Raw genomic sequence first — 27,708 nt, 5'->3', positions numbered from 1 at the left:
TAGCTAAGTGTATGTTGAGGCTACAGTCTCTCTGTAAAGCTTGAGATTAAACATAATGCAGTGAGGCACGCTGACAAGATGACGAGCATGTAACCATGGATATGAAGACAATGGCAGGTCAATTGTACAGTACATCAGAGTGGGATTATGGGTGATTAGTCCCCTTCTAATTAGATGTCACTCACACAGTCATGTCTGAGGCTGGGGGAGGGACTGAGTCTCACCTACTAATACACCCCCCCCCCCCCCCCCAACAACCTTTTCTTGTCAGTCTACATTCCCCATAGTCTCACCAAAGCAAAGCCTCTCTCCTCAACCACAAACACACATCCTGCTCCGTCTAAAACTGTCAAACTGACTAAACCAACTCAAACATCTGTCATTCTCCTTGTGTTCCTCCAACATAGACACAGACCTGGGTGTGGAACCAGTTTCCATGACTACTACTCCACAATCCTAGCCCAACGACGGCTGAAGATCAAACATTCAAACACTTGACTAGAAAGGTTATTTAAACAATATGAATAAAATGTTGTAGCACGGTGACCTGACATGCTGCCTTTCAAACAGTTCTGGGGCTGACTCATTCTGTTATCGCTTCCTCAAATTCTGATGTGGATGTTTGGAGACGTTTAATAGGCCAAGGTTCTCTCTCCTCTCATCCCATAGTTAAGACTCCGGTGTGCATTCTGTGGTAGACAGATATGGTTTCTGGTCCTATCTTAGGGACTCAGATGTGGATAGTGCGGACCCTGGTCCCGTTTTGGCCCCTCAGTTTCATAGGTGGTTGTTGTGGTAGCAAGCTGTGGTTCCCATATCCCAACGTTTGTACTTAGATGTGGATGTTGTGGTAGCGGCCCTTGGAAGAGTCGATGTCGACCCGGCGAGCCTCAGCGAAGGCCAGGAAGGTGACCAGGCCCACCAGGTTCACCACAGTGATGAGGGCAAAGACAGATGCCCACGACCCTGTAGCCTCGATCAGATACCCCGAGAAATAAACCATCAGCACACCTGGAGAAACCCACACACACACACACACATACACACACACACTTAGATACGCAGGGAAAATACAACAAACACAATACACACAGACACACTGAGCAATTTCTGACAAAGGCATACCAACTTAGCACATTAAACCGCAGTCAGGTACAAAGAGTTCAGCCTCCCATTCCCAGCTGTATGAGGTAGAAGTAAATCGATTGAAATGTCAAAAACCTAACTGAAGCCATAACTGTCATGCTCTATTCCCTCAATGAGTTCTGACAAACTCTTTTCATTCCAGTATGAAATATGCAGAGGCAATGCGACTGGTTAGAGACACAACCCAAGGTTTTGCCTTCAGAACAACCAGATTAATTATTTGTATCAGAAGTTAATGAAAGGGTAAACTAACTAGTTCTGTAACTGCTGGTGAAAGATTCATCAGAGGCTTCAGCTTTAGTTTATAGTCCCTCGGTACAGATGCTTACCTGAAAAAGCTCCGCAGGTATTCATAACACCTGCAATGAAAAATAGATGACAAATTTGTAATATCTGACAGGACTGTAATATTCATTACAAGGAATACAGAAATGTGAAATCTGTTGAGAGGTTGATGAAGTAGTTACTGGTGTATCATACCAAACAGAGCCCCAGCACAGGACGGAGCCAGGTCCTGAACGTTCACAGACACACCGCTGGAATCCAGACACAACAGTCGATAAGGGGCTATATAAGGTGCTATACAGACTACCAATCTGTATGTTACATGAATTACTTCAGGTATCGCTTCATATTGAGTCATAACTTATAAATGTGACAGACCAGAGTCATAAAAAGATAAGTGGAACTACATAGTGGCTGTTAAACCACAGGGATGTTTATGTTCATATGATCTATCCCGTGTTATTATCTACATCCTAGATTTATCAGTCACATCCTTAAAACGGCATTGTGTCACTTTTTGGGCAACCTGACCAAATTCACATAGAAATGTGAGTTATAGATCTGTCATTCGCATTGAAAGCAAGTATAAGAAGCGGTAGATATGTTCTATGTGCGGTATTTCTATGCCGCCCATTCTGAAGTAACATTTTTGTGTCTTTTACTTTTGGTTTTGTACACCAGCTTCAAACAGCTGAAAATACCATATTTTTGGTTATGGAAAATATATTTCACAGCAGTTGAGATGGTACAATAATTCTCTACATGACTGCTTTTTTTGTCACACAAACTGAAATTATGTAAACTATTAGAATTTTAACCAGAAAATTGCAGAGTGGTGTCTGCATATTGCATCTTTAAGGGTTAATATATACAGTGCATTCAGAAAGTATTCAGACTTTTCCACATTTTGTTACATTACAGACTTATTCTAAAATGGATTAAATTATTCCCCCCCCTCAAATCTACACACAATAACCCAATGACAAAGTGAAAACAGGTTTTTAGAACATTTTGCAAATGTATTAAAAAAACAACCCAGAAATACCTTATTTACATTAGTATTCAGACCCTTAACTACGAGACTCGAAAATGAGCTCAGGTGCATCCTGTTTCCATTGATCATCCTTGATATATTTCTACAACTTGAATGGAGTCCATCTGTAGTAAATTCAATTGCTTGGACATGATTTGGAAAGACACACACCTGTCTATATAAGGTCCCAAAGTTGACAGTGCATGTCAGAGCAAAAACCAAGCCATGAGGTCGAATGAATTGTCCATAGAGCTCTGAGACAGGATTGTGTCGAGGCATAGATCTGGGGAAGTGTACCAAAACATTTCTGCCGACATTGAAGATCCCCAAAAACACAGTGGCCTCCATCATTCTTAAATGTAAGATGTTCGGAACCACCAAGACTCTCCCTAGAGCTGGGCGCCCGGCCAAACTGAGCAATCAGGGGAGAAGGGTCTTTGTCAGGGAGGTGACCAAGAACCTGATGGTCACTCTGACAGACCTCCAGAGTTGGTGATGGGAGAACCTTCCAGAAGGACAACCATCTCTGCAGCTTTATGGTAGAGTGGCCAGACGGAAGCCACTCCTTAGTAAAAGGCACATGATAGCCCGCTTGAAGTTAGCCAAAAGGCACCTAAAGACTCTCAGACCATGAGAAACCAAGCTTGAACTCTTTGGCCTGAACGCCAAGCGTCACGTCTGGAGGAAACCTGGCACCATCCCTGTTTTTCAGCAGCAGGGAATGGGAGACTAGTCAGGTTCGAGGGAAAGATGAACGGAGCAAAGTACAGAAAGATCCTTGATGAAAACCTGCTCCAGAACGCTCAGGACCTCAGACTGGGGCTGAGGTTCAACTTCCAACAGGACAACGACCCTAAGCACACAGCGAAGACAACACAGGAGTGGCTTCGGGGCAAGTCTTTGAAAGTCCTTGAGTGGACAAGCCAGAGCCTGGATTTGAACCCGATCAAACATCTCTGGAGAGACCTGAAAGTAGCTGTGCAGCAACGCTCCCCATCCAACCTGACAGAGCTTGAGAGGATCTGCAGAGAAGAAATGGGAGAAACTCCCCCAAATACAGGTGTGCCAAGCTTGTAGCGTCATACCCAAGAAGACTCGAGGCTGTAATCGCTGCCAAAGGTGCTTCAACAAAGTACTGAGTAAAGGGTCTGAATACATATGTAAATGTGACATTTCCATTTTTATTTTTAATAAACTTAAAATGTCTCTAAATCTGTTTTTGCTTTGTCATTATGGGTTATTGTGTGTAGATTGATGAATATTTTTTTTTTTAGAATAAGGCTGTGGAAAAAGTCAAGGGGTCTTAACACTTTCCGAATTCACTGTAGTCAGGCCCTAGGCCTAGGGGGGTAGCGGTCTAGAGGCTAGGGGTGTATTTGGGGACGGGCATCAGTACCTGTGGCTGAAGGTGGTGAGACCCATTGTGACAGAGACAAAGGCCACAGCCATGGGGAAGGTGGTGGTGCCACACAGTAGGAGGGTAAACACACTGGACACACCCATGGAGAAGAACTGACCAGGACACACACACACCAATTTCATTAAACGGGTCCTTCAGGCAAATCCGAAGTTAACTTGCAATGGTAATTTGTGCACTGAATCTGGAACAAACTACTACAGTACCTGCATAAGCTTCCTCACAGCAGCAGTGTCATAACCTAGAGAGAGACAGAATCAATGACATGGGACAAAGATGTAGATAAAACCCTTGACCATCATATAAGGGTACCAAAACAATGAAGCTTTTATTTTGTTTCCTGATGTCAGACCAGCATTCCGATCTGTACCTTTGCTGATGAGGTGGTCAGAGAGACAGCCACTGAAGAGTGAAGAGGGGATGGCCACAAACCACGGGATAACGTTAAACACCCAACCCTGAGGGGAGAACACCATCACATTTAACACCAACAACATTGATAACAGCTCAGAGAATGACATTAAGACAATTGGTTTAAGTTATTATAGGAATATCAATAATATTTAGAGACAAAAGGCCCAACTTGGTTTACATATTTTTTTTCTACAATTTCTTTTGAAATGGTTTTCTTGTAATTACTTGATGGTGTTGATGACATGAGGGAATATCTTAGTTCCTTCGCTAGCAGGGTTTCACATCTTCATGTCTACAGCACCCTCTATTGGTATTACACAGGTCTGTCAGATGCAGGGTCGGACGAGCTTCGAGTCATTTTCTATGTACACTTAAGCATGTTTGTTCTCTGTCATTCCAGCCTTGAACTGAAATATGGAATTTCAAGTTGTGTTTTGTCTTCTGAGGGGTTGGATTGGGAGAGGAGTGAGAGGGGTAGGATAGGGGGTTGTTAAGTTACCTTGGCGTCAGGGAAGGTGTCCTTGAAGTACGTTGGTAGCCATGATAACAAGGTGAAGAAGGTGCTCGCCGTGCAAAGGTGCGTAATAATCACAGCACTGAAGGGAGGATAATCACAAAAGAGAAAGAGAACTAAAATATATAAATAAGTTAGTGTACCACTTCTATGACTCATAGGCTACACCATTTTAAAGCCCCAATATACAAGGTGCTACATTGAGTGTACAATCTTTCCATTACATAGACTGACCAGGTGAATCCAGGTGAACTCTATGATCCCTTAATGATGTCTCTTGTTAAATCCACTTCAATCAGTGTAGATGAAGGGGAGGAGACGGGTTAAAGAAGGATTTTTAAGCCTTGAGACAATTGAGACATGGATTGTGTATGTGTGCCATTTAGAGAGGGAATGGGCAAGACAACATTTTGAAGTGCCTTTGAACAGGGTATGGTAGTAGGTGCATCCGGTTTGTGTCAAGAACTGCAACGCTGCTGAGTTTTTCACACTGAACAGTTTCCTGTTTGTATCAAGAATGGTCCACCACCCAAAAGACATCCAGCCAACTTGATACAACTGCGGGAAGCATTGGAGTCAACATGGGCCAGCATCCCTGTGGAATGCTTGACACCTTGTAGAGTCCATGCCCCAACAAATTGAGGCTGTTCTGAGGGCAAAAGGGGCTACAATTCATTAGGAAGGTGTTCCTAATGTTTTGTACACTCAGTGTATACATGAGTCATTACAGGCTATAATGACTCATGTATAGGCCCCCACCACAGTTTAATTAATGTGCCTGTTCAACATAAAATCAAGCAATATCAGACTGTTCATATTATATATTTTATCAGGCTGTTGATATTATATATATATATATATTTTATCAGGCTGTTGATATTATATATATATATTTTATCAGGCTGTTGATATTATATATATTTTATCAGGCTGTTGATATTATATATTTTATCAGGCTGTTGATATTATATATATTTTATCAGGCTGTTGATATTATATATATTTTATCAGGCTGTTGATATATATTTTATCAGGCTGTTGATATTACATATATTTTATCAGGCTGTTGATATTATATATTTTATCAGACTGTTGATATTATATATATTATCAGGCTGTTGATATTATATATATTTTATCAGACTGTTGATATTATATATATTTTATCAGACTGTTGATATTATATATTTTATCAGACTGTTGATATTATATATATATATATATATATATATATATATATATATATATATATATATATATATATTTTATCAGACTGTTGATATTATATATTTTATCAGAATGTTGATATATATATATATTTTATCAGACTGTTGATATTATATATTTTATCAGACTGTTGATATTATATATATTTTATCAGACTGTTGATATTATATATTTTATCAGACTGTTGATATTATATATTTTATCAGACTGTTGATATTATATATTTTATCAGACTGTTGATATTATATATATTTTATCAGGCTGTTGATATTATATATATTTTATCAGGCTGTTGATATTATATATATTTTATCAGGCTGTTGATATTATATATATTTTATCAGGCTGTTGATATTATATATATTTTATCAGGCTGTTGATATTATATATTTTATCAGGCTGTTGATATTATATATTTTATCAGGATGTTGATATTACATATATTTTATCAGGCTGTTGATATTACATATATATTATCAGGCTGTTGATATTACATATATATTATCAGGCTGTTGATATTATATATTTTATCAGACTGTTGATATTATATATTTTATCAGGCTGTTGATATTATATATTTTATCAGGCTGTTGATATTATATATATTATCAGACTGTTGATATTATATATATTTTATCAGACTGTTGATATTATATATATTTTATCAGACTGTTGATATTATATATATTTTATCAGACTGTTGATATTATATATTTTATCAGACTGTTGATATTATATATTTTATCAGGCTGTTGATATTATATACACTGCTCAAAAAAATAAAGGGAACACTTAAACAACACAATGTAACTCCAAGTCAATCACACTTCTGCGAAATCAAACTGTCCACTTAGGAAGCAACACTGATTGACAATACATTTCACATGCTGTTGTGCAAATGGAATAGACAACAGGTGGAAATTATAGGCAATTAGCAGGACACCCCCAATAAAGGAGTGGTTCTGCAGGTGGGGACCACAGACCACTTCTCAGTTCCTATGCTTCCTGGCTGATGTTTTGGTCACTTTTGAATGCTGGCTGTGCTTTCACTCTAGTGGTAGCATGAGACGGAGTCTACAACCCACACAAGTGGCTCAGGTAGTGCAGCTCATCCAGGATGGCACATCAATGCGAGCTGTGGCAAGAAGGTTTGCTGTGTCTGTCAGCGTAGTGTCCAGAGCATGGAGGCGCTACCAGGAGACAGGCCAGTACATCAGGAGATGTGGAGAAGGCCGTAGGAGGGCAACAACCCAGCAGCAGGACCGCTACCTCTGCCTTTGTGCAAGGAGGAGCAGGAGAAGCACTGTCAGAGCCCTGCAAAATGACCTCCAGCAGGCCACAAATGTGCATGTGTCTGCTCAAACGGTCAGAAACAGACTCCATGAGGGTGGTATGAGGGCCCGACGTCCACAGGTGGGGGTTGTGCTTACAGCCCAACACCGTGCAGGACGTTTGGCATTTGCCAGAGAACACCAAGATTGGCAAATTTGCCACTGGCGCCCTGTGCTCTTCACAGATGAAAGCAGGTTCACACTGAGCACGTGACAGACGTGACAGAGTCTGGAGACGCCGTGGAGAACGTTCTGCTGCCTGCAACATCCTCCAGCATGACCGGTTTGGCGGTGGGTCAGTCATGGTGTGGGGTGGCATTTCTTTGGGGGGCCGCACAGCCCTCCATGTGCTCGCCAGAGGTAGCCTGACTGCCATTAGGTACTGAGATGAGATCCTCAGACCCCTTGTGAGACCATATGCTGGTGCGGTTGGCCCTGGGTTCCTCCTAATGCAAGACAATGCTAGACCTCATGTGGCTGGAGTGTGTCAGCAGTTCCTGCAAGAGGAAGGCATTGATGCTATGGACTGGCCCGCCCGTTCCCCAGACCTGAATCCAATTGAGCACATCTGGGACATCATGTCTCGCTCCATCCACCAACGCCACGTTGCACCACAGACTGTCCAGGAGTTGGCGGATGCTTTAGTCCAGGTCTGGGAGGAGATCCCTCAGGAGACCATCCGCCACCTCATCAGGAGCATGCCCAGGCGTTGTAGGGAGGTCATACAGGCACGTGGAGGCCACACACACTACTAAGCCTCATTTTGACTTGTTTTAAGGACATTACATCAAAGTTGGATCAGCCTGTAGTGTGGTTTTCCACTTTCATTTTGAGTGTGACTCCAAATCCAGACCTCCATGGGTTGATAAATTGGATTTCATTTTACATTTGAGTCATTTAGCAGACGCTCTTATCCAGAGCGACTTACAGTAGTGAATACATTTCATACATTTTTTTTTTCGATTTCCATTGATTATTTTTGTGTGATTTTGTTGTCAGCACATTCAACTATGTAAAGAAAAAAGTATTTAATAAGATTATTTATTTCATTCAGGTCTAGGATGTGTTGTTTAAGTGTTCCCTTTATTTTTTTGAGCAGTATATTTTATCAGACTGTTGATATTATATATTTTATCAGGCTGTTGATATTATATATTTTATCAGACTGTTGATATTATATATATTTTATCAGGCTGTTGATATTATATATTTTATCAGACTGTTGATATTATATATATTTAATCAGACTGTTGATATTATATATTTTATCAGACTGTTAAAATGGCATCCTGAGTGCCGCAACGGTATAAGGCACAGCATCGTAGTGCTAGAGGCATCACTACAGACCCGGGTTCGATCCCGGGCTGTATCACAACGGGCCGTGATCGGAAGTCCCATAGGGCGGAGCACAATTGGCCGGGCGTCGTCCGGGTTAGAGGAGGGTTTGGCCAGGGTAGGCCGTCATTGTAAATAATAATTTGTTCTTAACTGACTTGCCTAGCTAAATAAAGGTTAAATAAAATAAAATAAAAAAATCTATTAAATGGCTCTCTCCACTGACCTTTACTCATTCATGAACTTAACAGTGTCGGTCCGTGATATTAATCCACACTCACACCAACCCTCACCCACATAGTCAGCGACATTTGCTCTTCTGTTTAGTTGTTCGTTTAACTTTGAGCCATTACAGGAAATGAAACCAATGAGCCTGACAATTCCTGTCATTGTACACAGGGCGGATCAGTTGCATGGCCTGCTATATGGTTCTATAAATAACAGCCAATAGAGAGGCACAGAGGATATGAATGAAGCCTTTGAGATGGGAACATCTGCAGGGAACTGAGCTGATCAGAGAGGAGAGAGACTACAGAACTGAATCAATGGACTTGACCTCTATTTCAGTCAGTTAGGTACAGGCTTGGATGTTATTATATCTCCACCTCATTCAAGACTGCAGGCAGTCAGCTGTTTAGACTGTCCATTCACACACACACACACACACACACACTTTACTCACCCTCACCCAGAACCACAGGGCCTGGGTCACACACACACATTACACACCCTCACCCAGAACCACAGGGCCTGGGTCACACACACACATTACACACCCTCACCCAGAACCACAGGGCCTGGGTCACACACACACACACATTACACACCCTCACCCAGAACCACAGGGCCTGGGTCACACACACACATTACACACCCTCACCCAGAACCACAGGGCCTGGGTCACACACACACACACACACATTACACACCCTCACCCAGAACCACAGGTCCTGGGTCACACACACACATTACACACCCTCACCCAGAACCACAGGGCCTGGGACACACACAGATGGCCCATTGAGTGTGGGCCTTATCTCACCAGACAGCAGGTTGTTTGAAGAGGCGCAGCCAGTGTCTCCTGGACAGTTTGGACTGGGGCCCTCCACTACCCAGTGACTCCAATGTGATGATAGGACCTGGAACAAACAAACAGACAAAAACAGACAGAGAAAGCGAGAGAAAGAGAGAGAGAGCGAGAGAGAAAGAGACACACAAAGAGAGAGCGAGAAAGAGGAAATTCTGAGCTCAATGTGATACTTAGAGGTAGTTCATAACAGTGATTAGGTCAGATGGCTAACCCTGTATATAGCATCTTTATTCATTGTGTATTTATCCATGTGTTATGATTTTTTTCTATATTTTTCCTCTGCATTGTTGGGAAGGGACCATATGCATTTCAGTGTTGTTCTACATATGTTGTTTACAAAGCATGTGACAAATACAATTTGATTTGAGTGACATCAAATATCACCACTTGCAGAAAATAGTCTAGCTGTGAAATTGAGCATTTGTTAACTTTCAGTTAGATTTGCATATTCTCATCATCACACAGATACATAAACACACACCCCACACACACACACACACACACGCCATCTTGGTTAATCCAAGACGGCGTAGCAGGGCAGATGTGTTTTATCATTGTCCCGTGTAAATTTGTCTGTCTTTTTTGTATACATTTCAATATTTTTCAATCTCTTTTTCCATTTTTAAATTAAACATACCTTCCGGCAACCCGCCTCACCCAATTGTGATACGGATCTGCTATCTTTAGACCTCATAGCTAGAACCTCCATCAGAAGCTAGCCATCAGATGCTAACCAGCTAATTAGCTACTAGCTATTTAGTCATTGTTAGCCACTGCTAGCGGTCTTTACCATTAGCTCAGACACCAGCCGCTTTTAGCCTGGATAATACCCGCCAGTCTGCACAGCGCGATATATCAACCCTGAGCTTATTGGACTGCTTTTCTCCACTACTTCACCACTACTTGTCCCCAGCCTCAAACTCAGGCCCTGTGAGCAGTTAACTGACCCTCTCTGCCCATTCATCGCCATTTTACCGGTTGTTGTTGTTGTCTTAGCTGTTCTTGTCTTACCCGTTGTTGTCTTAGCTAGCTCTCCCAATTCACACCTGTGATTGCTTTATGCCTCGCTTTATGTCTCTCTAATGTCAATATGCCTTGTATACTGTTGTTTTATTTTACTGCAGAACCTTTAGCCCCACTCAACATGCCTCAGATACCTCTTTTGTTCCACCTCCCACACATGCAGTGACCTCACCCAGCATAACTAGTGCCACCAGAGATGCAACCTCTCTTATCGTCACCCAATGCCTAGGTTTACCTCCACTGTACCCGCACCCTACCATACCCATCTGTACATTATGCCCTGAATCTATTCTATCATGCCCCGAAATCTGCTCCTTTTATTCTCTGTCCCCAACGCACTAGATGACCAGTTTTGATAGCCTATAGCCGTACCCTCATCTTACTCCTCCTCGGGTGATGTAGAGGTTAACCCAGGCCCTGTGTCTCCCCAGGTGCTCTCATTTATTGACTTCTGTAACTGTAAAAGCCTTGGTTTCATGAATGTTAACATCAGAAGCCTCCTCCCGAAGTTTGTTTTACTCACTGCTTCAGCACACTCGGCCAACCCTGATGTCCTTGCTGTGTCTGAATCCTGGCTTCCATCCCCAACTACAACATTTTCTGTCAAGATAGAACTACCAAAGGGGGAGGAGTTGCAATCTACTGCAGAGATAGCCTGCAAAGTTCTGTCATACTTCCCAGGTCTATGCCCAAACAGTTCAAGCTTCTAATTTTAAAAATTAATCTCTCCAGAAATAAATCTCTCACTATTACCGCCTGTTATAGACCCCCCTTAGCTCCCAGCTGTGCCCTGGACACCATATGTGAATTGATTGCCCCCATCTATCTTCAGAGTTCGTTCTGTTAGGTGACCTAAACTGGGATATGCTTAACACCCCGGCCGTCCTACAATGTAAACTAGATGCCCTCAATCTCACACAAATTATCAAGGAACCCACCAGGTACAACCCTAAATCTGTAAACATGGGCACCCTTATAGATATTATCCTGACCAACTTGCCCTCCAAATACACCTCCGCTGTTTTCAATCAGGATCTCAGCGATCACTGCCTGCATCCGTTATGGGTCCGCGGTCAAACGACCACCCCTCATCACTGTCAAACGCTCCCTAAAACACTAATGCGAGCAGGCCTTTCTAATCGACCTGGCCCAGGAATTCTGGAAGGATATTGACCTCATCCTGTCAGTAGAGGATGCCTAGTTGTTCTAATTTCCTCACCATCTTAAATAAACATGCCCCTTTCAGAAAATGCAGAACTCAGAAAAGATGTAGCCCTTGGTTCACTCCAGACCTGACTGCCCTCGACCAGCACAAAAAACATCCTGTGGGGTACTGCACTAGCATCGAACTGTCCCCGCGATATGCAACTTTTCAGCGAAGTCAGGAACCAATACACACAGTCAGTTAGGAAAGCAAAGGCTAGCTTTATCAAACAGAAATGTGCATCCTGTAGCTCTAACTCCAAAATGTTCTGGGACACTGGAAAGTCCATGGAGAATAAGAGCACCACCTCCTAGCTGCCCACTGCACTGAGGCAAGGAAACACGGTCACCACCAATAAATCCCCGATCATTTCAATAAGCATGTCTCTACGGCTGGCCATGCTTTCCTCCTGGCAACCCCAACCCCAGAAAACAGCTCCGCACCCCCCGCAGCGACTTGCCCAAGCCTCCCCAGCTTCACCCAAATACAGGTAGCAGATGTTCAGAAAGAGCTGCAAAACCTGGACCCGTACAAACCAGCTGGGCTAGACAATCTGGACCCTCTCTTTCGAAAATTATCCACTGAAATTGTTGCAACCCCTATTACTAGTCTGTTCAACCTCTTTTTTGTATCGTCTGAGATTCCTAAAGATTGGAAAGCTGCCGCGGTCATCCCCCTCTTCAAAGGGGGTGACACTCTAGACCCAAACTGTTACAGACCTATATCCATCCTGCCCTGCCTTTCTAAAGTCTTCAAAGGCCAAGTTAACAAACAGATCACTGACCATTTCAAATCCCACCGTACCTTCTCCGCTGTGCAATCCGGTTTCCGAGCTGGTCACGGGCGCACCTCAGCCACGCTCAAGGTACTAAACGATATCATAACCACCATTGATAAAAGACAGTACTGTGCAGCCGTCTTCATCAACCTGGCCAAGGCTTTCGACTCTGTCAATCACCACATTCTTATCAGCAGACTCAACAGCCTTGGTTTCTCAAATGACTGCCTCGCCTGGTTCACCAACTACTTCTCAGACAGAGTTCAGTATGTCAAATCGGAGGGCCTGTTGTCCGGACCTCTGGCAGTCTCTATGGGGGTACCACAGGGTTCAATTCTCGGGCCGACTCTTTTCTCTGTATATATCAATGATGTCGCTCTTGCTGCGGGTGATTCCTTGATCCACCTCTACACAGACGACACAATTCTGTATACATCTGGCCCTTCTTTGGACACTGTTAACAAACCTCCAAACGAGCTTCAATCCCATACAACACTCCTTCTGTGGCCTCCAACTGCTCTTAAATGCTAGTAAAACTAAATGCATGCACTTCAACCGATTGCTGCTCGCCCCCGCCCGCACGACTAGCCTCACTACTCTGGACGGTTATGCCATTTACAAAATAGCCTCCAACACTCTACTCAGCAAACTGGATGCAGTCTATCACAGAGCCATCCGTTTTGTCACCAAAGCCCCATATACCACCCACCACTGCGACATGTATGCTCTCGTCGGCTGGCCCTCGCTACATATTCATCGCCAGACCCACTGGCTCCAGGTCATCTACAGTCGTGGCCAATAGTTTTGAGAATGACACAAATATTAATTTTCACAAAGTCTGCTGCCTCAGTGTCTTTAGATATTTTTGGCAGATGTTACTATGGAATTCTGAAGTATAATTACAAGCATTTCATAAGTGTCAAAGGCTTTTATTGACAATTACATGAAGTTGATGCAAAGAGTCAATATTTGCAGTGTTGACCCTTCTTTTTCAAGACCTCTGCAATCCATCCTGGCATGCTGTCAATTAACTTCTGGGCCACATCCTGACTGATGACAGCACATTCTTGCATAATCAATGCTTGGAGTTTGTCAGAATTTGTCGATGTTTTGTTCCCCGAGACACTTAGTTATCACTTTTGCCTTATGGCAAGGTGCTCCATCATGCTGGAAAAGGCATTGTTCGTCACCAAACTGTTCCTGGATGGTTGGGAGAAGTTGCTCTTGGAGGATGTGTTGATACCATTCTTTATTCATGGCTGTGTTCTTAGGCAGAATTGTGAGTGAGCCCACTCCCTTCGCTGAGAAGCAACCCCACACATGAATGGTCTCAGGATGCTTTACTGTTGGCATGACACAGGACTGATGGTAGCGCTCACCTTGTCTTCTCCGGGCATGCTTTTTTCCGGATGCCCCAAACAATCGGAAAGGGGATTCAGCAGAGAAAATGACTTTACCCCAGTCCTCAGCAGTCCAATCCCTGTACCTTTTGCAGAATATCAGTCTGTCCCTGATGTTTTTCCTGGAGAGAAGCGGCTTCTTTGCTGCCCTTCTTGACACCAGGCCATCCTCCAAAAGTCTTCGCCTCACTGTGCGTGCCGATGCACTCACACCTGCCTGCTGCCATTCCTGAGCAAGCTCTGTACTGGTGGTGCCCCGATCCCGCAGCCAAATCAACTTTAGGAGATGGTCCTGGCGCTTGCTGGACTTTCTTGGGCGCCCTGAAGCCTTCTTCACAACAATTGAACCGCTCTCCTTGAAGTTCTTGATGATCCAATAAATGGTTGATTTAGGTGCAATCTTACTGGCAGCAATATCCTTGCCTGTGAAGCCCTTTTTGTGCAAGGCAATGATGACTGCACGTGTTTCCTTGCAGGTAACCATGGTTGACAGAGGAAGAACAATGATTCCAAGCACCACCCTCCTTTTGAAGCTTCCAGTCTGTTATTCGAACTCAACCAGCATGACAGAGTGATCTCCAGCCTTGTCCTCGTCAACACTCACACCTGTGTTAACGAAAGAATCACTGACAGGATGTCAGCTGGTCTTTTTGTGGCAGGGCTGAAATGCAGTGTAAATGTTTTTGGGGGATTCAGTGCCTTTGAATGGCAAAGAGGGACTTTGCAATTAATTGCAATTCATCTGATCACTCTTCATAACATTCTGGATTATATGCAAATTGCCATCATACAAACTAAGGCAGCAGACTTTGTGAAAATTAATATGTGTCATTATTAAAAGCTTTTGGCCACGACTGTATGTCTTTGCTAGGTAAAGCTCTGCCTTATCTCAGCTCACTGGTCACCATAACAACACCCACCCGTAGCACGCGCTCCAGCAGGTATAGCTCACTGGTCATCCCCAAAGCCAACACCTTCTTCCGCCGCCTTTCCTTCCAGGTCTCTGCTGCCAATGACTGGAACGAATTGCAAAAATCGCTGATGTTGGAGACTTATATCTCCCTCACTAACTTTAAGTATCAGCTATCTGAGCAGCTTACCGATCGCTGCAGCTGTACACAGCCCATCTGTAGATACCCCATCCAACTACCTCATCCCCATAGTTTTTATTTACTTTTTTTGCACACCAGTATTTCTACTTGCACATCATCATCTGCACATCTATCACTCCAGTGTTAATTTGCTAAATTGTAATTACTTCACTACTATTGGCCTATTTATTGCCTTACCTCCTTACTCCATTTGCACACACTGTACATAGATTTTTCTATTGTGTTATTGACTGTACGTTTGTTTATGTGTAACTCTGTGTTGTTGTTTTTTGTCGCACTGCTTTGCTTTATCTTGGCCAGGTCGCAGTTGTAAATGAGTTGTTGTTCTCAACTGGCCTACCTGGTTAAATAAAGGTGAAATAAATAAAGCACACACACACATACACACACACACACACACCTTACCTTCCCCTTTGAGCAGGTATTTCCACATGCAGTACGCCCAGAGGACAGAGAGCATGCCTGACACATAGAACACGCTCTCCCAACCATACAGGTCCAGCATGAGGGAACCAGCCCCCCCAATCACCAGTGTTCTGCAGGAGACAACAGCATGGTCACACACACTGAAGGTTGTTCAAAGAGCTTTAGCTGCACACCTCATTGTGCATTTATGGTTTACTACTACAATTGCAAAACAAGAACATCTGTGGAGAACTCCTGACTGGAGACGTCTGTGGCCCCCTGATGAGCTGTTTATGAGCAGCCCAAAATGACATGTTGTCATCCCTCCCCAACTCCAATGATAAATGTCTGACCCTGGCATCCATAGCACATGACCTTAACAACAGCAGTAGAATCTGCCCAAAGGCACAGATCTAGGACAAGTTTACCTTCCCCCAAACCCATCCTAAACCCTTAGTGGGGGAAACGCAAAACAGACCTTAGATCAGCGTCTAAACAGGAAGAGCTGCAGAGCTAGACTCACCCCAGGTAGGAGCCACTGCCCACAGTGCTCATGAGGAATCCTCTCTCACTCTCCACCACCTTCTGAGAACACAGGCTGGCCAGAGACGGGTAGTGGACACCTAGAGGTACACATACACACATTCAATGACTCTGTTCACCAGTTACAATCCCAGTTTCCCTATGTGTGCCTAGTCATAATCCCAGTTTCCCTATGTGTGCCTAGTCATAATCCCAGTTTCCCTATGTGTCCCTAGTCATAATCCCAGTTTCCCTATGTGTCCCTAGTCATAATCCCAGTTTCCCTATGTGTCCCTAGTCATAATGCCAGTTTCAAATCAAATCAAAGTTTATTTGTCACGTGCGCAGTGAAATGTTTACTCACAGGCTCTAACCAATAGTGCAAAAAAGGTGTTAGGTGAACAATAGGTAAGTAAAGAAATAAAACAACAGTAAAAAGACAGGCTATATACAGTAGCGAAACTATAAAAGTAGCGAGGCTACATATAGACACCGGTTAGTCAGGCTTTCCCTATGTGTCTCCAGTCATAATCCCAGTTTCCCTATGTGTCTCAAGTCATATTCCCAGTTTCCCTATGTGTCTCAAGTCATATACCCAGTTTCCCTATGTGTCTCAAGTCATATTCCCAGTTTCCCTATGTGTCTCAAGTCATATTCCCAGTTTCCCTATGTGTCTCAAGTCATATTCCCAGTTTCCCTATGTGTCTCAAGTCATATTCCCAGTTTCCCTATGTGTCTCCAGTCATAATCCCAGTTTCCCTATGTGTCTCCAGTCATATTCCCAGTTTCCCTATGTGTCTCAAGTCATATTCCCAGTTTCCCTATGTGTCTCAAGTCATATACCCAGTTTCCCTATGTGTCTAAAGTCATATTCCCAGTCTCCCTATGTGTCTCAAGTCATATTCCCAGTCTCCCTATGTGTCTCAAGTCATATTCCCAGTTTCCCTATGTGTCTCAAGTCATATTCCCAGTTTCCCTATGTGTCTCAAGTCATATTCCCAGTTTCCCTATGTGTCTCAAGTCATATTCCCAGTTTCCCTATGTGTCTCAAGTCATAATCCCAGTTTCCCTATGTGTCTCAAGTCATAATCCCAGTTTCCCTATGTGTCTCAAGTCATAATCCCAGTTTCCCTATGTGTCTCAAGTCATATTCCCAGTTTCATTATGTGTCTCAAGTCATATTCCCAGTTTCATTATGTGTCTCAAGTCATATTCCCAGTTTCCCTGTGTCTCAAGTCATATTCCCAGTTTCCCTATGTGTCTCAAGTCATATTCCCAGTTTCCCTATGTGTCTCAAGTCATATTCCCAGTTTCCCTATGTGTCTCAAGTCATATTCCCAGTTTCCCTATGTGTCTCCAGTCATATTCCCAGTTTCCCTATGTGTCTCCAGTCATATTCCCAGTTTCCCTATGTGTCTCAAGTCATATTCCCAGTTTCCCTATGTGTCTCAAGTCATATACCCAGTTTCCCTATGTGTCTCAAGTCATATTCCCAGTTTCCCTATGTGTCTCAAGTCATATTCCCAGTTTCCCTATGTGTCTCAAGTCATATTCCCAGTTTCCCTATGTGTCTCAAGTCATATTCCCAGTTTCCCTATGTGTCTCAAGTCATATTCCCAGTTTCCCTATGTGTCTCAAGTCATATACCCAGTTTCCCTATGTGTCTCAAGTCATATTCCCAGTTTCCCTATGTGTCTCAAGTCATATTCCCAGTTTCCCTATGTGTCTCAAGTCATATTCCCAGTTTCCCTATGTGTCTCAAGTCATAATCCCAGTTTCCCTATGTGTCTCAAGTCATAATCCCAGTTTCCCTATGTGTCTCAAGTCATAATCCCAGTTTCCCTATGTGTCTCAAGTCATATTCCCAGTTTCATTATGTGTCTCAAGTCATATTCCCAGTTTCATTATGTGTCTCAAGTCATATTCCCAGTTTCATTATGTGTCTCAAGTCATATTCCCAGTTTCCCTGTGTCTCAAGTCATATTCCCAGTTTCCCTATGTGTCTCAAGTCATATTCCCAGTTTCCCTATGTGTCTCAAGTCATATTCCCAGTTTCCCTATGTGTCTCAAGTCATATTCCCAGTTTCCCTATGTGTCTCCAGTCATATTCCCAGTTTCCCTATGTGTCTCCAGTCATATTCCCAGTTTCCCTATGTGTCTCAAGTCATATTCCCAGTTTCCCTATGTGTCTCAAGTCATATACCCAGTTTCCCTATGTGTCTCAAGTCATATTCCCAGTTTCCCTATGTGTCTCAAGTCATATTCCCAGTTTCCCTATGTGTCTCAAGTCATATTCCCAGTTTCCCTATGTGTCTCAAGTCATATTCCCAGTTTCCCTATGTGTCTCAAGTCATATTCCCAGTTTCCCTATGTGTCTCAAGTCATATTCCCAGTTTCCCTATGTGTCTCAAGTCATATTCCCAGTTTCCCTATGTGTCTCAAGTCATATTCCCAGTTTCCCTATGTGTCTCAAGTCATATTCCCAGTTTCCCTATGTGTCTCAAGTCATATTCCCAGTTTCCCTATGTGTCTCAAATCATATTCCCAGTTTCCCTATGTGTCTCAAGTCATATTCCCAGTTTCCCTATGTGTCTCAAGTCATAATCCCAGTTTCCCTATGTGTCTCAAGTCATAATCCCAGTTTCCCTATGTGTCTCCAGTCATATTCCCAGTTTCCCTATGTGTCTCCAGTCATAGTCCCAGTTTCCCTATGTGTCTCCAGTCATATTCCCAGTTTCCCTATGTGTCTCAAATCATAATCCCAGTTTCCCTATGTGTCTCAAGTCATATTCCCAGTTTCCCTATGTGTCTCTAGTCATAATCCCAGTTTCCCTATGTGTCTCCAGTCATATTTACCCAGTTTCCCTATGTGTCTCCAGTTATATTCCCAGTTTCCCTGTGGGTCTCCAGTCATATTCCCAGTTTCCCTATGTGTCTCAAGTCATATTCCCAGTTTCCCTATGTGTCTCAAATCATATTCCCAGTTTCCCTATGTGTCTCAAGTCATAATCCCAGTTTCCCTATGTGTCTCAAGTCATATTCCCAGTTCCCCTATGTGTCTCCAGTCATAATCCCAGTTTCCCTATGTGTCTCCAGTCATAATCCCAGTTTCCCTATGTGTCTCCAGTCATAATCCCAGTTTCCCTATGTGTCTCCAGTCATAATCCCAGTTTCCCTATGTGTCTCCAGTCATAATCCCAGTTTCCCTATGTGTCTCCAGTCATAATCCCAGTTTCCCTATGTGTCTCCAGTCATAATCCCAGTTTCCCTATGTGTCTCCAGTCATAACCCCAGTTTCCCTATGTGTCTCCAGTCATAATCCCAGTTTCCCTATGTGTCTCCAGTCATAATCCTAGTTTCCCTATGTGTCACCAGTCAAAATCCCAGTTTCCCTATGTGTCTCCAGTCATATTCCCAGTTTCCCTATGTGTCTCCAGTCATATTCCCAGTTTCCCTATGTGTCTCCAGTCATATTCCCAGTTTCCCTATGTGTCTCCAGTCATAATCCCAGTTTCCCTATGTGTCTCCAGTCATAACCCCAGTTTCCCTATGTGTCTCCAGTCATAATCCTAGTTTCCCTATGTGTCTCTAGTCATAATTAGTGCGCTATTTAGGAATACATAAAGGAGTGATTTGAGATGCAGCCTAGCTTTTCATTAGCCCCCAGTGCCCAGTGACCCCTGACCTTGCAGCAGCCCCATAAGGAAGCGGGCCAGCGTCATGGAGAAGATGGGCTGAGAGCAGAAGTGGGCCAGGACGGGCGTGAAGGCTGTCATCGCCCCCCAGGCCGCCGCAGAGAGGAGGAGCACCTTCTCACCTCCAACCCTGAGGGACACAGATGGAATAATACTGTTACTATAGACACACTCCAGTAATATAACACTATTGTTACTGTTACAATTATACAGTCTCACCTCTAGCCCTGAAAGAAAGTCATAACATGGTTATTACTACAGTATTACAATACGTTTCCAACCCTGAGGGGACAAGATGGAGTTATAAAACATTATCATTACTACTGCACTACTTCAACCCTGAGGGGACAAGATGGAGTTATAAAACATTATCATTACTACTGCACTACTTCAACCCTGAGGGGACAAGATGGAGTTATAAAACATTATCATTACTACTGCACTACTTCAACCCTGAGGGGACAAGATGGAGTTATAAAACATTATCATTACTACTGCACTACTTCAACCCTGAGGGGACAAGATGGAGTTATAAAACATTATCATTACTACTGCACTACTTCAACCCTGAGGGGACGAGATGGAGTTATAAAACATTATCATTACTACTGCACTACTAACCCCCTCCTTCAACCCTGAGGGGAAGAGATGGAGTTCTAAAACATTACTACTGCACTACTAACCCCCTCCTTCAACCCTGAGGGGAAGAGATGGAGTTATAAAACATTATCATTACTACTGCACTACTTCAACCCTGAGTGGAAGAGATGGAGTTATAAAACATTATCATTACTACTGCACTACTAACCCCCTCCTTCAACCCTGAGGGGAAGAGATGGAGTTATAAAACATTACTACTGCACTACTAACCCCCTCCTTCAACCCTGAGGGGAAGAGATGGAGTTCTAAAACATTACTACTGCACTACTAACCCCCTCCTTCAACCCTGAGGGGAAGAGATGGAGTTCTAAAACATTACTACTGCACTACTAACCCCCTCCTTCAACCCTGAGGGGAAGAGATGGAGTTCTAAAACATTACTACTGCACTACTAACCCCCTCCTTCAACCCTGAGGGGAAGAGATGGAGTTATAAAACATTACTACTGCACTACTAACCCCCTCCTTCAACCCTGAGGGGAAGAGATGGAGTTATAAAACATTACTACTGCACTACTAACCCCCTCCTTCAACCCTGAGGGGAAGAGATGGAGTTCTAAAACATTACTACTGCACTACTAACCCCCTCCTTCAACCCTGAGGGGAAGAGAATGATGAAACAAAGATAATGTTGACAGTTACTCTGAGGGACAGACACAGTACTATAACCCCATGATAACAATTCAACCTTGAGGGAAGATATGTATAGGCCTATGCATCTCAACATGTATTTCCTCATCCACCTTTTTTCATTTCAACTATTCTTAAAAACATGGATATACACTAAACAAAAATATAAAAAACACAACATGCAACAATTTCATGAATTTATTGAGTTACAGTTCATATGAGGAAATCAGTCAATTGAAATAAATTAATTAGGCCCTAATCTATGGATTTTACATGACTGGAAATACAGATATACATCTGTTGGTCACAGATACCTTAAAAACAATGGGCCTCAGGATCTCGTTACGGTATTTTTGAGCATTCAAATTGCCATAGATAAAGTTCAATTGTGTTCCTTGTCCGTAGCTTATGCCTGCCCATAACATAACCCCACCATAGGACACTCTTTTCAAAACGTTGACATCAACAAACCGCTCACCCATACGGCACCATAAACGTGGTCTGCGGTTGTGAGGCCGGTTGGACGTACTGCCAAATTCTCTAAAACGACGTTGGAGGTGGCTTATGGTAGAGAAATGTACTTCTCCTGCAACAGCTCTGGTGAACCTTCCTGCTGTCAGCATGCCAATTGCACACTCCCTCAAAACTTGAGACATCTGTGGCATCGTGCTGTATGACAAAACTGCACGTTTTAGAGTAGCCTTTTATTGTCACCAGCACAAGGTGCACCTGTGTAATGATCATGATGTTTAATCAGCTTCTTGATATGCCACACCTGTCAGATGGATTGATTATCTTGGCAACGGAGAAATGCTCACTAACAGGGATATAAACACATTTGTGCACAAAATCTGAGAAAAATTAGCTTTTTGTGCGTATTGAAAATTTCTGGAATCTTTTATTTCAGCTCATGAAACATGGGAACAACACTACACATGTTGTGTTTATATTTTGGTTCAGTGTATATGAAACCAGGTTATCCAGTTGTTTCCAACAAGAGGCTTTCACCTCTCCTGTGTTGTCAGAACAATGCAGTTGAGGAAAAGACAAGAAAAAGGAGGCTACTTTTAAGCAACAAGGCAAAGGGTTGTGGTATATGACCAATATACCACAAACCCCCGAGGTGCCTTACTGCTATTACAAACTGGTTACCAACGTAATTAGAGCAGTAAAAATAAATGTTTTGTCATACCCGTGGTATACGGTCTGATATACCATGGCTTTCAGCCAATCAGAATTCAGGCCTCAAACCCAGAACCCAGTTCATAATTCCAATTAATAGCTCCACATTTCCTGGTTCCTTCCTCTAACATCTGAAAGTAGTGATTTGATAATAGCATCAGGTTTCTGCCAAAGGTGTTTAGACCAAATATGCACTGCTCTAGTAGAGTTTAGTCAAAATACTGTTTCACTTCATTGATTTTGGGGGGTTGAAAGCAGAGGCTTCTGAACTTGGAACTCTCCGATGACTTATTTCTGTTGACATGTGACATGACATTGAGCTTCTCCTGCCATGTGAAGAGATGGAGAGAATGATTTAACAAACACGTTTTACACTGATAATTCAGTCTGTAGTCCATTTACATGTCTTGGTACTAATATTTCTAACCAGGAAACAACTGTTAGGCAGGGTAATTAAGAAAGTACTGACTGGATGACTTGATCCGCTTTGAATGGGAGCGGCATACAAAGAAAACACAACTAACCAGTAACGTCATTCCTGTAACCAAGAGAACCGCACCCTTTTCACCACCTAGTCATCGGCACAAGTGCTGGGTCCTCCTCAAACAACAGAGACACTATCATACTAACAGTCACATACTGCCCTTCAAATTCCACTCAACCTCAAATATTGCCAAACGACATTCCGTTCATACTCTACAGCAGGGGTATTCAACTCTTACCCTACGAGGTCCGGAGCCTGCTGGTTCTGTTCTACCTGAATTGCACCCACCTGGTGTCTCAGGTCTAAATCAGTCCCTTATTAGGAGAGGAACAATGAAAATGAAAAGAGTTTGAGGGCCTTATAGCTTGTGCAGTAGAATCTCTGTACCATGACAGTCTATCACCATCCCTCTGTTCTTTTGCTTTTAAGGCTAATGGGTAATAGCATTGTAATAGGGTGTTTTTTAAAGTGAATATGATTCATATAAAATGCCTTGTTTTATTGGCTGTATTGTCCTGATGGAGCAGCTGTAAGATGTAAATTGTAATAGGAATATTTAAAGGAGCTACATATAAATATACATACATAACATACATAAAGTGCATTTGGAAAGTATTCAGACTCCTTCCCTTTTTCCACTTTGTTACGTTACAGCCTTATTCTAAAATTAATTAAAAATTCTCAATCTACACACAATAACACATAATGAAATCAAAAAAGGTTTTGAAATTTTTGCAAATGTATTTTTAAAAACAAAAACACCTTATTTACATAAGTATTCAGACCCTGTGCTATGAGGTGCATCCTGTTTCCATTGATCCTTGAGATGTTTCTACAACTTGAATGGAGTCCACCTGTGGTAAATTGAAATGATTAGACATGATTTGGAATGGCACACACCTGTCTATATAAAAAGGTCCAACAGCTGAAAATGCATGTTAGAGAAAAAACCAAGCCATGAGGTCAAAGGAATTGTCCGTAGAGCTCTGAGACAGGATTGTGTTGAGGCACAGATATGGGGAAGGGTACCAAAAAATGTCTGCAGCATTGAAGGTCCCCAAGAACACAGTGGCCTCCTTCCATTTAAGAATGATGTTTGCAACGACAACTACTCTTTCTTGAGCTGGCCAAACTGAGCAATCGGGGGAGAAGGGCCTTGGTCAGGGATGTGACCAAGAACCAGATGGTCACGGACAGAGCTCCAGAGGTCCTCTGTGGAGATGGAAGAACATTCCAGAAGGACAACCATCTCTGCAGCACTCCACCAATCAGGCTTTTATGGTAGAACAGCCAGACGGAAGCCATTCCTCAGTAAAAGGCACAGACAGCCTAATTGGAGTTTGCCAAAAGGCACCTAAAGGACTCTCAGACCATGAGAAACAAGATTTGTCTGGTCTGATGAAACCAAGATTGCTCTTTGGTCTGAATGCCAAGCATCACGTATGCATGAAAGCTGGCACCATCTTTACGGTGAAGCATGGTGGTGGCAGCATCATGCTGTGGGGATGTTTTTCAGTGGCAGGGACTGGGAGACTAGTCATGGTCGAGGCAAAGATGAACGGAGCAAAGTACAGAGATCCTTGATGAAAACTTGCTGCAGAGCACTCAGTACCTCAGACTGGGGTGAAAGTTCACCTTACAACAGGACAATGACCCTAAGCACACAGCCAAGAGCGGATTCTGGACAAGTCTCTGAATGTCCTTGAGCGGCCCAGCGAGAGCCCGGACTTGAACCCGATCAAACATCTCTGGAGGGACCTGAAAATAGCTGTGCAGTGAAGCTCCCCATCCAACCTGCCAGAGCTTGAGAGGATCTGCAGAGAAGAATGGGAGAAACTATCCAAATACAGGTGTGCCAAGCTTGTAGCATCATACCCAAGAAGACTCAAGGCTGTAATCGCTGCCAAATGTGCTTCAACAAAGTACTGAGTAAAGGGTCTGAATACTTATGTAAATGTTATATTTTTTTATTATAAATGTGCAAAAATGTCTAAACCTGTTTTTGCTTTGTCATTATGGGTTATTGTGTGTAGATTGATGAGGGAAAAAAACGATTTAATTTTAGAATAAGGCTGTAATGTAACAAAATGTGGAAAATATCAAGGGGCCTGAATACTTGCAAAATGCACTAAATATATATATTTTTATTTTATTTATTGTGAAACACTATCATTCCATTATTACTGCATATACATTATATAAAGGGCATTTCTGAACTTGGAATGCAAAGATATTATATGATGCTCCTTTAAGATGAATAAAGTTCATTTTCAGTTAAGATTAACACAATGCTTAGCATATTTATGTTTTCCCTTTCTGGAATACAAATTATTTCAGTTTTCTATTTGTGACACATTCGTTTACAGGTTGATGGTCACTCGACTTGATACTAAATGTTCTGGATTGTTCTCATGTTGTTTGATAGTGATTGACGCCAGAGCTACTGAAGGTACAAGGACCCAGGACACACTGATTATTATTGTATTGATGACATTATGAACACTGTGACTCTGTAGTAGATGGCAAAGTCACTGTATATTGCTTTGACTTCGTACCAGCCTCTCAGCTTGATGTTTAGAGAACATTTGGTACCGGCTGATTAGAATATAAAGGGCCTGTCTCCAAGAGGCCTGCTACATTATGTTTTTGTTGCTTCTGCTCTGGAGGGGTTCTCCCTGAATTATTGTAATGAAGCAAATAGACTTTTAATTGATATTACCAACATCTGCTCTAATTTTTGTTCACTCGAAAATCCCAAACAGATGTGTAACAGACAAAGTATTAGGCTATTTAATTCTCAGATTGCAGGTCTCATAGGACCCCATTGTCCATCTGTGTTTAAAAGTGAATAAATGTAATGCAATGAACACTTTTTATTGTAGATATTGTATGTAGTGAGAGCAGCTGCGGGTTGTGCAAACAGGTAATACAGTATAATCATCTCCTCTCCTCTTGTTGCCCACCTGTCGCTGACGTAGCCTCCGAGGACCTGTGTGAAGCAGTAGCCCCAGAAGAAGCTACCCAGCACCATGCCCTGATCCCTCTTGGTCCAGTTGAACTTCTCCGCCATGCTGACGGCACAGATGGGCATGGCCACCCGGGCACAGTACAGCAGACAGGTCCCCAGCAGTAGCACCACCGTCCATACCCGCGCCAGGGGTCTGCATAGCGGGGACAGAGGACATAAGTGTGACTAGCAGAGGACAGGGATGTGTGTGAGGGGTACATTAATGTGTTTGGTGTGTGTAAGTGACAATATGTGTGGGTGTGAGCAAGAGTAGGTGTGATATTCTCAGTAAAACCATGGCAAATTGGAACTTAAACTAAACCAACTACGCGTTTTCACAGAACTTTAAACGTCTACATTTGACTGCGCTAAATTGTGTTAACTAGATAGGTTAGGCCTAAATCTCATGATATGATAATTATTAGAGTGAATCTGACTGAATTCTTAGTTGGCAAGCCAAAGCAAAGATTAGGCTATCATGCCTTTATTCAAATTCTATGAATGCCTGACTATCATACTTCCTAGACCTAGAAGCTTTTAAATTCCACAAAGCTGTGTGTGTGTGCAGCTCAGTAACGTTAGCTTTAAAATAATATTGAGACCACCAGTTGACAGGCATCCGATTAATAAGAAAGTAAAGTATTTATTTGGGAATGTCCCTCGTAGAAGTGTTACATTTGGACTCAAAAGTAGCAACAGAGTATCAAAAACAAAGCTACATGTGTATGAGTGGTAGTTTTTATGTTTGCTGAAATCAATGGAGAGAAACATTTTCTGAAAATGTAAATTTGCCAATGCCAACACATTTCAGTAAACTACAGAGGAGCACGAATCATTGTAAACTTGTATGGCATTTGCAAAATAAGGAACTAACAATCTCTCATATTATTCTATTATGTGTGGTTAAAAACATATAAGAAAGGCTCTGTCATTTCATTATGGCAGTTTTACGTTGAAAATAACACTTCTAGACTGTGGGGGGAAACGTGAGATTGGATACTGAAAAATCTTCGTAAACTCACCTTGGCCAGTACGTATTCGGTTCACTCCACTTCTTCTGATGACCTCCAGCGACCCCGGTTTTGTCTGGGGTTTTTTCTTTGAGGCAGACCAAATCTGGACTAGAGTTCTTTCCATGTTTTTGCAGAATTGCCATTCAACGAAAGAGGTATACGATTTGATTTACTGTCTCCTTCACTTCACAATTCAGCGCAGTAGGCTATGGAATGAGTGAAGAAAGTCGACAAATAAACGCTTGTTCGATGTTCGCGATGATACCGATGTATCATTTCCTTTCGATTACCGTGTAGGCCAATCCATAATGTTACTGCCGTATGATAAAAAGTCCACGGGTGATTAGAGACGGATCGCCTTGAGTTTGACGATAAATCCACGTGTCAGTATTTTTTTCAGCCACGCAGTTCTTCCTGCCAACAGTAGGTTACATCGGAAGCAGCATTAAAGAAGCGACTCAGTCTTTTTCAAAAAACAGCATGAATTTGGTCAGAGTGAAAATTCCCAGTCTTTACCCGCGGCATGGCCATCCGGTTCTAGCGCTTCATCATGACTGTGCAATATTCTTGACATTATATTCTACCCTGAATGATACCCGATCGGATTGCACAGCAAAAAAAGGAGAAAAAACAACTAATGTCCCAGGCCTAGGATACCACAGAATGTTAGTCTATAATGGCCAAATAATCTTGAATTTCTCAACTCATGTTTGACGTTGTCATCCTTGCTCATAGGACAGCCAGTGATGCTGCATAACGTATTCACAGAGTTGGTTCCTCTGCCCTAGGCTGGATGAGGTAT

General features: G+C 42.7%; 1 protein-coding gene across 1 annotated transcript; it reads right to left on the bottom strand.

Annotated features, from left to right (window-relative positions):
- LOC115168495 (solute carrier family 17 member 9) lies at positions 1–27,667 on the bottom strand. Its single transcript, XM_029723839.1, has 13 exons — positions 26,916–27,667; positions 25,850–26,047; positions 19,922–20,061; positions 16,238–16,337; positions 15,715–15,845; positions 9,745–9,841; positions 4,795–4,891; positions 4,252–4,339; positions 4,088–4,122; positions 3,861–3,976; positions 1,627–1,682; positions 1,476–1,505; positions 1–1,011 (listed from the first exon to the last, which is right to left on the bottom strand). The coding sequence occupies exons 1-13, from the start codon at positions 27,047–27,049 to the stop codon at positions 833–835; spliced, it is 1,401 nt and encodes a 466-aa protein (XP_029579699.1). The 5' UTR covers positions 27,050–27,667; the 3' UTR covers positions 1–832.
- Positions 27,668–27,708: the final 41 nt, after the last annotated feature.

Source organism: Salmo trutta, chromosome 30, assembly GCF_901001165.1.
Source record: "Salmo trutta chromosome 30, fSalTru1.1, whole genome shotgun sequence".
Lineage (NCBI taxonomy): Eukaryota > Metazoa > Chordata > Actinopteri > Salmoniformes > Salmonidae > Salmo > Salmo trutta.
Note: the sequence above shows the minus strand (reverse complement) of the source record. Positions and strands in the feature narration are given on the sequence as shown.